The sequence below is a fragment of the Mustela erminea genome, chromosome 16 (assembly GCF_009829155.1).
Source record: "Mustela erminea isolate mMusErm1 chromosome 16, mMusErm1.Pri, whole genome shotgun sequence".
Lineage (NCBI taxonomy): Eukaryota > Metazoa > Chordata > Mammalia > Carnivora > Mustelidae > Mustela > Mustela erminea.
The window spans coordinates 21,329,662-21,347,669 of record NC_045629.1 but is presented as its reverse complement, the minus strand read 5'-3'; the positions used below and the strand labels follow the sequence as shown (position 1 = coordinate 21,347,669).

At 37.1% G+C, this 18,008-nt stretch overlaps 1 protein-coding gene across 1 annotated transcript in view; it reads right to left on the bottom strand.

The window, feature by feature from the left end:
* C16H8orf34 (chromosome 16 C8orf34 homolog) overlaps nt 1–18,008 on the bottom strand; it is a 386,725-nt gene that overhangs the window by 300,652 nt on the left and 68,065 nt on the right. Inside the window, exon 2 of the mRNA XM_032316157.1 lies at nt 5,765–5,912. Within this exon, the coding sequence (XP_032172048.1) occupies nt 5,765–5,912 (148 nt within the window). The remainder of the gene's footprint in view (nt 1–5,764; nt 5,913–18,008) is intronic.

The following is an 18,008-nucleotide window of genomic DNA, read 5'->3' as shown; positions in this document are numbered from 1 at the left end:
AGTCATACCAATTTCCAAATTAAATGATCTTTCCAAGAATTCATCCCTCTCAACAACTTTGCCAAGCATTTCATATTTTTAGACAGGCCTATCTTTGTGGAATATTTTCTTCTCTTATACTCAGGGCCCTACATCCTCCTCATCTCTATATCAACCATCTGATTCTTCCTTCTCTGTCTCATTCACTGCTTCCTCATCTTCCTCTTTCATCTGTGTGACATTCCTTAAACTTTAGAGTTTCCTTCTGCCTTCTTGTTTAAATTTATAAGTTGTCAAATCATCCTAGCTTTATGAATGACTCCCCAATCTTTCTCTAGCCACCCACTTGTAAATACCAAATAGAAATCATGAAACATTATATGGATTCCCCAAATTGTTATTTTAAGATTGTACTAAACTAGCTGTTACCTAATTTTATGAACTCCTAACATGCCATTCAATACCAAAAGAGGTACAAATATTCTAAAACTCTAGGAACAGAAATATCGGTCTGTGGTCTGCCAAAATGCAGGACATATTTCCACAGACAGGAATAAGACAAAAGACAGGCAAATAAGAAAAGGACTGGAAGAATTCTAGGCATCCCTGACACTTGCCCCTGTATCAAAGTCATCTGTTTCTGTTGTTCTAGGAGAGTCTGTCTTTCTATATCCATCCTAGGTCCATAATATCTTCTAATGCAACACAGCTAAAGGAACAAGGAATCCTGATCATAAAACAAAGCATTTCATGATACAAACAAAACAGCTAAAAAGAACAAGGGAGGAATAGCATACTGGATTTTGTGGCTTTTTAATTTTTCCACTATAGGCTAGAAGAAAAATCCACATTAACTTAAATAATCTAGCAATGATACTGTTCATATTTAGTTGGTAAAAAACAAGATGAGACAACGTTATTCATGATTATTGGAGAGACCCATAGGATTTAACTGATAATGGAATTTTAGGAGCAGTCATGATTTTTTCTCTCTAAAATGTTTGAAAGGGATCCAAATTGTCCTGAGCTATACCTTGAGGGGACAAAGAAGAGTCCAACTATATTATTAATTGATAAACCTAAAACTAGATAGAATACTCCTCATTTAAATTTGAATAAATGGAAAAAATAATTCTAAAAAAATTTTTTCAATATGAAAAGCAAGAACACCACACTCAAGATACAAAGAAAATTCATAGTTTAGAAAAATTTACCCTGAAAAACCTTTACATTTTAGAATATGGCTAATTGTCTTCTTAATAAAGAAATAAAGAAAATGGATTCTATGGAACAAAAAGAAATGTGAGAGGAGGTAGGTTAATCAACTAGTCTACAATAAAATATAACTGCAAACAGAAATGAATAAAGAAGATAAGGAAATGCTGACAGTAAACCAAAATGCAATACCAACATTTAAATTTGTTTTCAAAGCCAGAGAGAAAAAACTGATACTGCAGAAAATCATCAGTAACACAGAGAGCACACTTGACAAATCTTCCCAGAAGTTAGTCAACAAAGAAAGGCAAATATAATGTGAAATGAAATGGGAGGAATGAAGAACAGCAAAGCAAACTCAATTTACACATAGCTGATCTTCCTGAAGAAGAAATAGAAAGCAAATATAATGAAAACAACAACTAAGTACACAAGAGGAAAACAGTTTTAGGCTGAAGACCTGGATTTGCTAATTGAAAAGATTCACTGAATATAAGAAAAAAACCTAAAGAAAAAAGATAATTGTTGAGATATATTCCCAGTAAAACTTGTCAATATCAGAAAGAAAAAACAAATTCCATAAGTATTTAAGAAAAATAACTAGATATCTAAAAAATAAAAATAAGGAAGACTTTACGTTTCTGCACAGTAATATTAAATGGCAGACTTTTAGATGATGATGTGTCCTGAGTTGCTAGATACATTTGATGACAATAAGAGGACAACTTTAGATATTTTCAAGAGATACTATACCAAAATACTTTGACTATTGAGATAATTTCTAGCTAATCAGAACATGCACCAGAGGAAACAATTTGAAACTGCAGTCAAGCTGTAAACTGGCATTAATACTGTCACCCAAATTATAACTTCATCACTTATATTCATACCCAAGAATTACCCTGTACTTTCCTTTTCTCTCCTGTCACACTCTTTCTTTCTAAAATTTTGCCCCTTCTCCTCCTGGGACATACATTCCACAGCAAGCAAACACTCTTCTATTCTCAAGAACCCCCTCCTTTCATGTTTTAAGAGACTTCACTCTTTCCATAAGAACATTCCCTCCTCTGCAGCTTACTGGAATGGAGGGTTCACTCCCCCATGTGGTCCCAGCCACAGGCTGAGTTTTCTGGCCCAGCAGGGTTAAGCTGGAAGTCCCTCCTCTCTGGTGGTAACTGCTGCCTGTCTACACTACTCACTGCTCCTCAGTGTGGTCACTGCTCTACTCCTGATTACTCCACAGCTGAACTCAAAACATTGGCATGGTCTCCCTTGACTTTTCAACTTGAATGCAACCCTGGTTTCATCTTCTTCTTCTTCTTTTTTTTTTTTTTTTTAAGATTTTATTTACTTGACAGAGACACAGCAAGAAAGGGAACACAAGCAGGGGAAGTGGGAGAAGCAGGCTTCCTGCTGAGCACGGCGCTCCAGGAGGGCCTGGATCCTAGGACACTGGGACCATGAACTGAGCTGAAAGCAGCCACCCAAGTGCCCCTGATTTCATCTTCTTAATCCTCAGACTAATCATGCATTAAGTTTCATATTTCATTGTCCTCCCTAACTCTGAAAGGCTTCGCTTCCCTGATTATTAAGATACCCCACAACTAAGGCTACCAACAGGACCACCTCATCACCTGGACTCACCCCACCTCAGAAATCTTTATCTCAAATACCACCATCTACTGTCCTTCTAATCGCTCTCAGATTTTCATTGCACCTACTCCTGCACCACCAGCCTTCTACAGTTCTTTTTCTTCAGCTCTCTGATCTGCTTTTTTGTCTAATTCTTTTCCTATCCTTGCTCACTACCCTCTCATGCCAGACCATGCGCTTTGATCACTTGAATAAATGGCTCACAAATGTCCTCACTGCTCTGCAAAACTGTTCTTCTGACCTCTACCCTAGCCATGCCACAACCACAATTCTCACTCAGTCCCTCAAACTGTTGGCTCTGCTCCCTTCCCACTGCTTCCGGGCACAGCTGGAGAAAATCACAACTGTGCTGATGGTTTCTAAGAGTCATTTGTGTCTTCGACTTCCGAGAGGTCCCAGAACTGCCTCCATCATTTTTTTTTTCCTTTTGCCAGCTATTTTCTCCTTTTCCTTGGTGACTTTTCACAATTTAAATCCCAACCCTCTTGTCCTCAGCAAACAACCTCACTTCTTAATAAAAAAGACAAAATTTCAGGCATCAGATAAAATTTCACCCTTGCCTTCCCCTGGTTCATCTCCCACTCTCCTGGAAAATTTGACCACAACTTCTTCCATTCTCTCACTCTTGTAACTTTAATGATTATGAGATACGATACTGAATGCCACACTGTGACTCCTGCCTTGACCCATCCCAGAGTTTTAGACTCATATCTAACTTCCTGCTGGAATTATCTACTATGATGCCTCACAAAAACTCAAAGTCATCAATAGGAAGTGGACTTATTATTGTTCTTCACAAATTTATTCCTCTGTTCCCACATTGCTTTGTTAAATAAGCATTTATGCCATTGACCAAGTCAGTGAATTGGGAGTCATAATAATCTCCTCCCCTCTTTCTCCCTCTCCAAGCAGTAAGTCATCAGTACTTGTACTACTCAGAATTCTAAGATGATCCCCATGATCTCTGCCTGTGACATTATGTCTTATATAATTCCCTCACCTTAAGTGTAGTAGATTGGACCTTGACTTGCTTCAAACCAACAGTATATAGTAAAGATGATGGGATGTCAATGTTATGATTATGTTATGTTATATATATTAAGTAGACTGAATGACAGCAATTCCCTTGCTGATTTTAAAGAACCAAGCTGCCATGATGTGAAAGAGTCATGTGGCAAGGAACTGCAGATTGCTTCTTGGAGTTGACAGCAACCCTAGCCTAAAACTCAGCACAAAAACAGGAACCTTAGTCATACCGCTGCAAGAAAATTAATGTTGCCAACAACCTGAATGAGTTTAGAAGCAGGGTTTTTCTTAGTTCAGCCTCCAGATGATAATGCAACCCAGCTTATACCTTGATTTTCACCCTTGTGAGATCGGACAGAGGATCTTTTGTGTTAGTTACAGACTTCTGACCCAAGGAAAGTATGAGATATTAAACATAGGAACTGCAGAGTTGAACATACTACTATCTCTCCAGATACTATAGTTTATAAATATGGGCTCATATGAACTTCACTGGGCTCACAGACTCCATATGGTCTGCCTTTACATGATGGGTGCCATCTTTGCACCTACAAACCAGAGTTCATGTTTATATACCCATGCTACTTAGAATCTAAACCAAGAAAGTGAAGCCAGGAAACTGTAAGTGTTCTCTCTTTTCTATGCTAAAAGTTTGTGTGCTAGATTCCTGTATAATGCAGGTATCTTCTGTATGGATAACTGCCAGCAGAGAGCTCTACATTCTTTCAGAGGATACCCTATTCCCTACCCACGTTACTGTGGCTTTAAGACATGGTCTCAAGAAGGTACTAATATGAGAATATAGCCAAAGAAAACCAAAATCCTTTCAGGGAATCTCATAAAGCATGAGGAGGATAAGAAAAATGCAGATATTGGGAACACATCTTAACTCCTGTCAGTCAGATTCCCAGGGGAATTAGGCAAGGAGATGGCTGTTGACATAACAGGCACAGGAAACTGGTTTTAGAAGTAAGTGCCAAACCAATAAATCTGTATATAGAATAAAAAATCTGTCAGACACAAAATTCATAAGTAAAGACTGACATCAGGTCTACCCAATTATCTTAACTGGTGCTTACTGGGGGAGACGGGGCTATTGCAGACTTAGTAAGGTTGGTTCCCCAATGCCCGGAGTAAACGCATCTTTCTAAAGTTAAACTTACTACATAAGATAAAAATAGGCACCACAGGAAATAGAGAATCATCATCAGTTTGGGAAAAGTGAAAGGCAACTTTTTAAAAATTTTTGTTTACCTTTCTTTCTATAGATAAGCTTTGAGCTTTTAATTCAAATTCTTCATGAAAAGAAAAGAAATAACCCTCGAATAATTAATTTGAATTCATACCAAATGAAACCTTTCATGTAAATCTCAATCTTAAAATTGAACACACACAGATTCCCATATTTTAAAGCACAATACATAGCATATTATACAACAATATATTCATAATCAAGAGTATTTTATGACAAATTGGAATTTTTTCTTTTTTGAAGTGTAATTCACATATAGTGTTGTTATTAATTTCAGGTGTACAATATAATGATTCAGCAATTCTATGTATTACTCAGTGCTCACCAAACTAAGTATGCTTTTGATCTCTTTTGTCTATTTTACCCCAATTCCCCCAACCTTTTCCCTCCCTTCTGGTAACCATCAGTGTGTTCTCTGTATTTAAGTCTTCTTTGTCATTTTTTCTTTTCTTTATTTGTTCATTAGCTTTTTCTCTTAAATTTCACACATGAAAGAAATCTTAGCATATGAGTGAAGCTGCAAATGAATACATGAAACCCTTGATAACCATCCACATTTATTTTATTATAATCAGAAAGACTTTTGTACATTTTTACATTAAATATATAAAAATCAACTATAAAATGTTTTTCACTTGCCTGATGTTTCACTTTCTGCCCAGAGAGCTGCAGATCCAGATAAAGTTCTTTGAAGTTGTCCATGGTTTCCTTGTTTAGACTGAAGATGGTCAATGAGAAATGGGATTGGCTGGTCAGGCGTTTCAGTTATTAATTTGGTCATTAATTCCTGAAGGCAGAAAAGAGCATACATTTATTTTTAATAACAATAGTGAACAATTACATAGCATTTACTAATGCCAGACACTGCTCTAATTGCTTTACATACAGCAAATAATTAAATCTTAATAACAATCTTTTAAGGAAGGTACAAGTTACTGTCCTCCTTGTGAGGAAAGTGAAATGCAGAAACATAAACTATGTTATACAGCTAACACAGGAAAAACCAAGCTATATTTACTTATATCTACTTTTATTATTCTACTTGGCAAAAGAAATACTAGAACTAATTCTAAATTCTTTTAAAACTATAGTCCAAGAATTTTAAACTCCAGATTACTATTTTTGAGAAATGCCATTACAAACTAATAAAGTTTACTTTTGGTAAACTTTACCATATACCTTACATATCAATGTCATTTTTTCTTCTTAACCATATACACCTATCCCAAAATGAAGAAAAGTTTATTGTCATAAAAGAAACTACTAACAAGCCACAGACTCACAGAAACCAAAAAATTAAACTCAACTTAAACTAGTCTCCAAACAATACAGAATTTACTTTTTCCAAACGTCCTGATGGGTATTCATTCATTATTTTATTATTATTATTATTATTCCTCTTCTTCCTCTCCTTCCTCTCTTTCCTCCCCTCCTCCTCCTCTTTCTCCTCCTCCTCCTCCTCCTTCTTCTTTTTTTTAATGAGTTAAACAATGAAGATTTCCCAACCTGCTATAGCAGCCTGTTCCATTTTTGGACAGCTATAATGATGCCTTAAATTGGGCGGAAAGCTGCCTGAGGGTAATATCTATATGTTGCTTTTTTCCAGTCAGGAACAGCAAAGAGCAAGCTCCAATTTGTGGTCAATTAGAATCCTCAGATTGTTCCCATATGAACAGCTGCCAAGACAGGTGGTTATCATTCTGTGCTGTGTAACTAAGTTTGTGAAATTTTATGTACCATTGTACATTCATATCAATCACATTTCACCTTGCTAGCTTTAGCCCAGAATTTTAGTCTGTCAATTATCATTTTAAGTTTAGATTCTGTGAGAGGAAATGGTCTTGAGTGGGCCAGAAAAATCAGATTCCTAGGAGTGCTAACAGAAGGAATATTGGAAATTCCCCCATCCCATTGTCTTTTTTTGTTGGTGGCATATTTCTTCTGCCTTGAATGCTCCTCTCTCAGATGTTCAGATTGCTGGCTTGTCATCATTTGTCTCTGATGATACCTTCTTAAGAGAGGTTTACCCTAATGAATCTTCGTAAGTCTTTATCACTTCATTTTCTTATTTTCTTCATAACATCATAACATTTCTTCAGAGTACCATATTCTCAGAATCATCTCATTAAATATCTGCTCATCTTGTGCTCGCTTCAGCAGCACATATACTAAATATCTGCTCATCTTTTTGTATGTACCTCTGCTCGTCCTCTACTACAGCACTAAGAACATAGGCTGACCTGGTTTGATCTCAACTCTCACCCAAGGGCCTGGAAATCTTTATATCTCATAGATAGTAATGAAATTCATTCATTCATTCTTGGTTAACAGATCCCAGGTAAATATTAGTAATTAAAATCCCCTAATCTCCTAATAAACAATTAAAGCATTCATAGATTCCTTAGCCCAGCAAAAAACACTCTTCATAATTCCTATATAAGAAACTGCTGTTGGGGCACCTGGGTGGCTGAGTAGGTTAAAGCCTCTGCCTTCGGCTCAGGTCATATACCCAGGGTTCTGGGATGGAGCCCCATATTGGGCTCTCTGCTCAGCGGGGAGTCTGCTTACCCCTCTCTCTCTGTCTGTCTCTCTGCCTACTTGTGATCTCTGTCTGTCAAATAGATAAATAAAATCTTAAAAAAAAAAAAAAAAACTGCTCTCGTACCTCAGGTATACTTGCTGACATTTCTAACAGCCTAGAAACACATGGATTTATCTGAGTAGAGGCTAAATGGACTTTATAGATGACAAGATTCCAAGGTGATCTTAGAGACATGGATGAAATAATTCAAGGTATCTCAAATGTGCAGACTGAACACCGAGTTGGAACTGAAAAGAGCAAAGGATTTTACCCCAAAAACACTGTGTGGCAAAGTACTTATTGGACGAATGTGCTTATTTTAAATATTCTGAAAAAGAGGTAAGCAAACAACCGGTTGGCACAGGTCTTTTTGATTTCTGTTTTTTAAGATTTCAACTATCAGTTATAACTAAAAAAATGTCATTCTGTGGTTAAAGCGATGAAGGGTTTAATTAAATCCCAATTATACATCAGTGGAATGCAATTTAAACATTTTGGATTTGCTTCTGTAGAAAAGATGTATTATATTCTATTTAAATTCATTGTACACTATCAAAAAGAAAAGAAGAAAAGAAAAAGAAATAGAAGAACCAACTAGATTACTCTTGTCACAAAAGGCCTGGATACTCAGATAAAGCAAAATCAGTTCAGATAACAAGGGCTTAAAGCTATAGCAATTTCTATTCTGAAACCTCCAAAGATCTCGTTTACTTCTTTTTACCTGTCAAATTAAATGGAAAGTTTCTGTGGGTATTTTCTTTCTTTTAAAATAAACTGAAGTGTCCCTATATTATCTTTAGATGATGGGTCATACAGTCTTGATAAACCAAGTAAACACTGGTAAATTTTAAAAATATCATTAGTCTAGTTACTAATTTTGAATATCCTTACATTCCATTAATGAATATATATTCACGACAGAGGACAAACTCAATCATAAATAAAATGAAAATAGTTAACGTTTGCTATAGGGTATGTTGGGTACCTTGACTGGACAACAATCTACCTTCAGATTATTGTCTTTATAAGAGGAATTACCCTGACTCCCAATCCGTATATCCACTAGCATTAGCAAGTGAATAATTTTGAGGACTTGAACTAAACAGAATGCTCCTGGCAATAAAAAGGATGATTTCCACCACCATGATCCCACCCCACAGATTTATATACACAGAGACACACTGAAGGACAGATAGATTGGGGAAATGAGAAAGAATCATGTTGCTAGAATGTCGGTTGGCGACAGAAACCCCATGCAGAAAAGTTTCACAGGGATCCTTCACAAAAGGCAAAAAGTACTCCAGAAAGGCAACCGGGGTCAGGTAAGGTGGCTGAACTTCCGGGGAGTGAGAGGGGGCTTACCTATAGTCCTTGCCATCAGAGCAAGAGCTGTGAGTGAAATTCCCTGGGTGCTAGAACTTGACCAAGATGGAGACAGTGCGCTTGGCCGTCCACACTACACCGGCCACCTGTGGGCTGTGCTGGGCGCCTGCCCGCAGAGACCGCGGCGACAGCCGACACGGTGGGATCCAGTGCACGCTCGCGCCTTCCCGCTCTGCCGCGACAGCTGGCCAGCGCAGGTGGAAACCGAGGCGCACGCGCTAGCGGGAGATCCCAGACCGACTGGCGTCTTGGGGGTACCCACCCGCCTGCCTGGGAGCCCTAACAGCGCCCAGACGCCTAGAGAGTAGAGTCCTTGGGCAACGACACCTTTACTGACCCGGGTTGCAGTGATCTCCGCAATTGTCCTGAGGGAGAGCAGCCAAAGCTGCTCGTTGGACTCCGCGGAAACCTGTCCCTGGATGTAGACATCCCCTGAGTCCCAGGGCCAGCACACACTCTGAAGACACCCCCTAATCCTGTGGCCCCGGAGCTAGATGAAGTGTATCAGGGTTTCTGGAGTGTATCTCTGCCTCTGGAGTCCTCTGCTTTGCCATACACCCATTCCTGCTCCTCCCAACTTACCATGCAAGACTCCAGCCTCAGACCCAACGGAGATGCTGGAACCATCCTGTGGAGGTGTTCCCCAGCTCTGAGGACCAGGCACCGGACCCCGCCTTCCAGCTCAATGACAAAAGCCCTCCCCAAAACTCAGGCCAACAGTTCAGTGGCTGCCCTGAGCTAGGGCAAGATTTGGAGAGGACGTACCTGGGCCTCTTCTACTAATGGCCTTAACTGCCCCCTTCTCAGCCAGGAATCGGGCCTATAGTGTGGGGGCGCCCTCCTCATCTGCTGCTTCAGTGACATTTAAGTCTTCCTTTAACCAAGGATCTCTGGGAGATGTTGGCTGTGGGCACATACAAACTGAAATGATGGGAGTGATAATAGCACTCCTGCCCTGGAACAAAAAACACTGGTGGAAACTTTAGGCTAAGGACTTAGGGACTGATAAAATGCAGGCAGTACTGACAGAATGGGAGAAGATATTTGCAAACAACATATCAGATAAAGGGCTAGTATCCAAAATCTATAAAGAGCTTAGCAAACTCAACACCCAAAGAACAAATAATCCAATCAAGAAATGGGCAGAGGACATGAACAGACATTTCTGCAAAGAAGACATCCAGATGGCCAACAGACACATGAAAAAATGCTCCATATCACTCGGCATCAGGGAAATACAAATCAAAACCATAATGAGATACCACCTCACACCAATCAGAATGGCTAAAATTAAAAAGTCAGGAAATGACAGATGCTGGGGAGGATGCAGAGAAAGGGGAACCCCCCTACACTGTTGGTGGGAATGCAAGCTGGTGCAACCAGTCTGGAAAACAGCATGGAAGTTCCTCAAAATGTTGAAAATAGAACTACCCTACGACCCAGAGATTGCACTACTGGGTATTTACCCTAAAGATACAAACGTAGTGATCCGAAGGGGCACGTACACCAGAATGTTTATAGCAGCAATGTCCACAATAGCCAAACTATGGAAAGAACCATCAACATCCATCAACAGACGGATGGGTAAATAAGATGTGGTATATATATACAATGGAATACTATGCAGCCATCAAAAGAAATGAAATCTTGCCATTTGCGACGACATGGATGGAACTAGAGGGTATTATACTTACTAATTCAATTATTATTATGCGAATTAAGTCAATCAGAGAAAGACAACTATCATAGGATCTCCCTAAAATGAGGAAGTGGAGATGCAACGTGGGAGGTTTGGGAGAAGGAAAAGAATAAATGAAACAAGATGGGATCGGGAGGGAGCCAGGCCAAAAGAAACTCTTAATCTCACAAAACAAACTGGGGGGTTGCTGGGGGGAGAGGGGTTGGGAGAGGGAGGTGGGGTTATGGACATTGGGGAGGGTATGGGCTATGGTGAGTGCTATGAAGTGTGTAAACCTGGTGATTCACAGATCTGTACCCCTGGGGATAAAAATACATTATATGTTTATAAAAAAAATTTTTTTAAATTTTAAAATGCAGGTGTTGATTTTAGTGTGATCGATTTACACTTACAAGCTTAGTTAGATTTGGGGCATTAAAGTTGCAAACAAAATATATATATATGTATATATATATATATATATATACATATATATATAAAGATTTTATTTATTTATTTGACAGAGATCACAAGCAGGAAGAGAGGCAGGCAGAGAGAGAGGAGAAAGCAGGCTCCCCTCGGAGCAGAGAGCCCGATGTGGGGCTCGATCCCAGGACCCTGGGATCATGACCCGATCCGAAGGCAGAGGTTTTAACCCACGAGCCACCCAGGTGCCCCACAAACAAAATATATTAACAACTGGCACTAATGGAAAATTTAATTCATACTTAACTAATAATAATAGTATTACTAATGTAAACGAAATGCAATAGAAGACATCAGGATAAGGTAGTGATTAGACACCAAAGCTTTAAAATCAGAGTGACACTTTCTAAAATCATCTTCCACTTACTAGCTCTAAGACTTTGGGCAAAACAATCACTTTAATATTCAATACCTCCATCTACTAAATGTGAATGATACTACCTTCATAGAGTTGCCAGGAGAATTAAATAAAATGATTGCAAAGCATTCATAAAGTCCTTGGGATACATGTGGCCTACTGTAATAAGTTGTCTACATTTCCTCCTAAGGCTGGGAAATGTTTCCCAAAACTTCCTTTGTGTGATCTGGGTTAGAGTTTCCCAATGTGAGGAATTCAGAGAGACTTGGAAAGAGCAGAGAGAGGCAGAAGAAGCTCTCCACAGAGTTAAATGCAAGCAGATGTGAGGGCGGATGAGAAATTCACTGCAATTTCCCAGCAGATCTGTGAAAAGCAGTGCAGATTGGCATAGCTGTAGGAGGAGCTCTACAAAGATACTGGAGAAGGGCATCAGTTTCCAGACAATCATCTGAGAGCCACTCATTCTGTGCTCCAGGCACAGACCTTAAGGGTCAGCTCCTCCTGCCTTTGGTGACAGTCCCACAACCTTCAGCAGCATTTCCCTGGCTTCCGTGCCCCACCTTCTAACTTACCATCATATAAACTGGTTTGTTTTAAACTCTATATGACCCAGATACATAGAGTAGTTTTTTTTCCTGACTGAATCCATAATGATCCACCCGAAAGAAGTTTTAGCTTATATTTTCACATTTACTAGTACTTTTACATATTTACATAATATTTTATATTTATAATGTGTATATATTTATTATTACTACTACTATCATTACCATTTTTATCACATTTTATAGCATGCATTTTTTGATGCTATATATGCATACTGCATCTTTTTATTGGCTTTATTTTTCTGGTTATAAAACTATTAGATGTCCTCTTAATATAGCTTATTATCAACTATAGTCTTTATCTTCATGAACATACTATATATTGAAATAGTCCCCTGCATTAATATCTGTTTCCTTGTTAATTACAATTTTGTTACTGGTACCAATTCAAATATATTAATTTTAAAAATACACATATGAACATAACATCCTTTTTATAAAATTCTGAAAAACAGGGACACCTGGGTGGCTCAGTTGGTTGGACGACTGCCTTTGGCTTGGGTCGTGATCCCGAAGTCCTGGGATCGAGTCCCGCATCGGGCCCCAGCTCCACGGGGAGTCTCCTTCTCCCTCTGACCTTCTCCTCGCTCATGCTCTCTCTCAGTGTCTCTCTCTCAAAAAAATAAATAAAAATCTTTAAAAAAAATTTTTGAAAAACAATTTAAAGGGCTATTAAGTAATTACTGAATCCAGATTTGTATTATACAACATGTAAAGACTAATGGAATTTGGGGCTATTATATCTAATAGTAGACAGCCAAGTACTATATGTAACATTGCAACAATTAATGAGCTGGAGAATGGATACTAATTAAATAACAATGATGAGTGTCTCAAAATACATTTTAATGTCCACTACATAAAAGCAAAATCATGAGTGAGGACGTAGCTCATCATAGAGTCATTATCAAAACTAGAATGAGTAATCAGTCAAGAGTAGAAATTATTTTAATAAATGGTCATTTCATTTAATGAAAGCTAAAGGATTCCTTAATTAAAAAAACGAACAGAAAAATCACAAGTATACACACAAACACCAAATTTTACATAATATTCCTGGTATTTACTCATCAATAGGGTGACCCTGACTCTCCAACTTTCCAGGTTGAGAACCCTTGTTCTGGGTTCCACAGCATACAGACAGCATGGCATTCTGCCCCCAAATTAATTACCTAATTACTTCATTGGGAGTAAGCTACTTTGTACTTCATTACCCTAAGAGGTAAGTAATAACTTTTGTTCCTTTTAACCTCAGGAGAAAGTTATCAAGAAACAAAATTAAAGCCAGTTCTAAAATCTCAGGACTTTGTAGTCTTAATTTTAAGTCAATAAACATGTAGGACAATTAAATTCAATAGTGCAGGTGGTGTCAATCAGGTATATTTTTTACTCGACACCTATAATTACCTTAAAAACTAATTACATATGGCACATTATCATCTGTAGAATGTTATTTTAGTTCAAAACTGTATTACAATTGAATCACTGAATTAATTATAAATCTGCACGTTTTAATTTTCTGTTTTTAATTAGGTCTCTTAAAAATTCGCATTTGAAATCTCAACCTTCTGAATGCCCACCCTACCCTCACCACCCAACTATGTATCCTAAATAGGCAGGTAATGGACATTAGGTTACCAACAAACATATGAGAGAAATCTACTTAAAATTCAGTTGTCCCAGAAACACCTCTTTCTGAAAAATGATATTTTTTAAGATTTATTTATTTATTTATTTATTTGAGAAGGAGAGCAGGAGAGGGCGAGGGAGAGGGAAAGAAGAATCACAAGCAGACTCCATGCTGAGCAGAGAGTCCCACATGGTGCTTGATCTAAGGACCATGAGATCATGACCTGAGCTAAAACTAGGAATCAGATGCTTAACCAACTGAGTCACCCAGGAACCCCTGAAAAAGCATTATTTTGAACTGATGTCACCATTCCCAGTTGACTGAATTCCACTTGGTTTCTACCCACACCGGAACCCATGCTTTCTTTTCTCTCCAGGTTTCCATGCACATGTGAGAAGGGGACAGACATCTGTTTGGATGTTTCGCTGTCCTTTATTCAAAGAACTCAAATTATCTGCTGGTTGTTCAACCTTCCTCCCCCTCAGAACCATGCCCACGTCTGCCCTAAACTCACTTCCCTCATTCCCAGTCAAAACAGAGGATTTCATTGGAACACTGATCTCAAAAGAAAACAGAGCAAAATGAATAGCAATAATTAAAATATGTTATTTATTGAACCCAATATGCACCAGTGTCAAGTATTTGATCTAGATTTAATCATTCACTGTAGGCTTGCATACAAGATGCACAACCCAACTAGTATGTGCTTGTCAAATCCTTGCTTACTTCTGATTACCTGCCCCTCACCAACAACCCATCAATGAAAACCATCACAGTCACACACCCACTCGCAACAATACAGGCCTAGGGAAAAGAAAGTTTGCACTCCTATTCTGAAAGGCTCTTGGCCCTTTTCAAATATAATCTAATATAAAATTAGGATTATAATCCTCATTTATAATGAGAAAAGGCATCTAATTAGCCCTGTTGCATATTATGGAATATAATCTAGACAATCTAGGGAAAGCAAAAACTAAGTTGTTTTATAACGAAAATTAGGAATAATGAAATTACCATAATTGAAATTAAAGTTTCTAAATCTCAAGCTAAGTATAAATCTAAAGCTAAGTCACAATCACACTGAATCTTCCCTGCTTTTAGTAATATAGGCAAATAATAGGTAAATCGAACCAGCAGAACTACTGAATGATGACAAGCGATAGAATATTTATCTAATGCCTACTAATCTTTCCTCCAATACAGAAATGTCTTTTTAGAGTAAATTATTGAATATTTAGTAGCCACTTTGAGAAAATCTTCCTATAAAAGTACAAGCTTATAATTACATTTGCAGGCAAATGTCAAGGTCCCCAGTGGAAAATATTAACATACCCTATGAAAGTACTTTCAGTTAGGGTATGATATTGTTCAACATAAAAGTCTATCAAAACAACTCATCTGGCATTAAGTAGGAATTTCCGGAGTCTTACTTGAAAATACCACTGTAGGAGTAAAATATAGGTGAAACTTAGAAGAAATAGTAAAGCACTTCAAAACTCAAAGAAATTAATTAAATCAACCCATGATGAAAGTAGCAGATATATCTAGAAATCACCATAAGAAGGATGTCTCTCATTTGATATGAATTAATTTTAGACTTTTATCATTTGTAAAGAATAAATAAAACACTAAATAAACACCAACTAAATACTAGTTAACTAAATACTAACTAAACACTAAATAACTAAAACACTAAAGGTGTTCAGCATGACAGAATAATGAAATTTCATAGGGCATGCTCAGCATTTCTCTTAGAACTAATAATGAACTAAGGAAAGGATGTACACATTTCTGTCTCTATGGAAAGTATAGCTTCAAATTGGTGATGGATATATTGGACTATCATAGGTGAACACTGCTACATAGTAACTATTTATTCTGATTGCATGCACCATGAAGTCATAAAATCAAATGGCCATAGACACATGGGCCTATTTCTAGAATCTGTGTTCTCTTTCATTAACCTATTTGCCAATCTTACACCATCGTTACAATATCTTAATGACTATAGCCATACAGTAAATTCTGATAGCTTGTGGAAAAATTCTTCCTATCTTGTATCAACAACTTTTCCACTTATTTTGTCAAAACTGTTCATTTTCCTGCTTCTTTGCATTAACTGAAATTTATTCTACTTTTCCCTCTGTTAGTCTGGAAGTCATACACACTTCTAATATTCTTTTAGTGGTTATTCAGAGATTAAAAATTAATACTGACTTATGTACATTACGTATTCATTGGTCCTTTTCCCTCGTCTCAGATTTTGCAAGGAACTTAGAATACTTTAATTCCACTTATCACACCTGGCATTAGCGTACATTTCTATGTATGCTACATATTTACTATTCTTACTGCTCTATTTCTTCCTTCATCTCCTACCATCCATCTGGGATCATACTCAGCAGCATACGGAATACCTTTTATTTTAGTAGTGACAAAATCTGTGTTTTGTTTTGTACAGCAATCAGGTTTTTGGGTTTTTTTTTGTTTTTTTTGTTTGTTTGTTTTTGTTTTTAGACCTGAAGATATTTTCACTCTATCTTACCATGTATTGGGATTACTTTCTTCCCATTTTCTTTTGTTTCTATTATTATTTTTGAGAATTCAGTCACATTTTTTTTCAGCCACATTTTTTTTAAATCTGAATTTTTCTAAGGATGTTTTAAGTATCTTCTCCTTATTACTTCTTATTTATTTACCATTTTTAAAGAAACTTTTTTTATTTTGAAACAACTATAAATTCACAGGAAGTTGCAAAGATATATACAAAAAGACTCATGTACCCTTTACCCAGCTTGCCTCATGCAAAACTGTTAGCGTAATATCAAAACTAGGAAATTGACATTAGTACGGTTTGTAGAATTTATTTACATTCACCAATTCACAAGCAGTGTGTGTGTAGCTCTACATAATCTTACACATGTGTAGATACTTAACTGCACCATTATCACAAGACTCCCTCTTGCTATCACCTTAGAGTCAGACCCATCCACTTCCTTGCTCCATACCTCAGCACTGGCAACCACTATTCTACTCTCCATTTCTACTATTATGTTATTTCACAATGTTATCAAATAACAGGAATTATACAATATATCTTCTTTTGAAATTGACTTTCACATTCAGCATAATTTCCTCAAGATCCATTAAAGTTGAATTGATATGCACAATAAACAAGTTTATTAATTTTTACTTCCGAGTGTTATTCCATGATATGGATGTACTATAATGTTTAATCACTCATTAATAACGATCAGTAATCATTGAAGGACATTTGGTTTGTTTCAGACTTTAAGTATTACAAATAACATTACTACGAACATGGATGCGTGCTCTTTTGTGTGAACATACGTTTTCATCTCTCTGGGATAAATGCCTAAGAATGCATTTGCTGGGTTGTAATGCTAAGGCCATTCTTAGTTTTAAAAGGAACTGCTAAGCCATTTTTAGAGTATTCAATTTTACTTTCACACCAGCAATGAGTAATTTTAGTCATTCTTGTAGTTTTATAATGATACGTTACCATTGTTTTAATTGCATAGTGGCTGTACCAGTTGACTTCCCACCGACAGTGTAAAAGGGCTCCCTTTTCTTCACATTCTCATCAACACTTATTATCGCTCTTGTGTTTTGACAACAGCCATTCTAGCAGGTGTGAGGTAATATTTCATTGTGGTTTTCGTTTGCATTTCCCTGATGATTAGTAACACTGAACATCTTTTCATGTACCCTTTTTCCATTTGTACATCTTTTTTTGTAAAGATGTCTGTTCAGGTCATCCCTCCATTTTAATCTTTTTTTTTTTTTTTTTTTTTTTTTTTTTTTTTTTGCTATTGAGTTGTATGAGCTCCTTACATTTTGGATATTAACTCTTTCTCAGTTATATGGTTTGCAAACATTTTTCTCATTCCATTGGTTGTCTTTTCATTTTGTTGATTATTTCTTTTGCTGTGCAGAGCTTTTTAGTTTAAAGTATACTTGACTTTTTTACTTTTGCTTTTGGCTTTATCTATAAAAATTGCTGCCAAGACCAATGTTCAGGAGCTTTCCCCTTAAGTTTTCTTCTAGGACTTTTACAACTTCAAACCTTACAATTAAATTTTTAATCCATTTCAAGCTAAATTTTATGAGTGGTGGAAGACAAGGATGCAATTTTATTCTT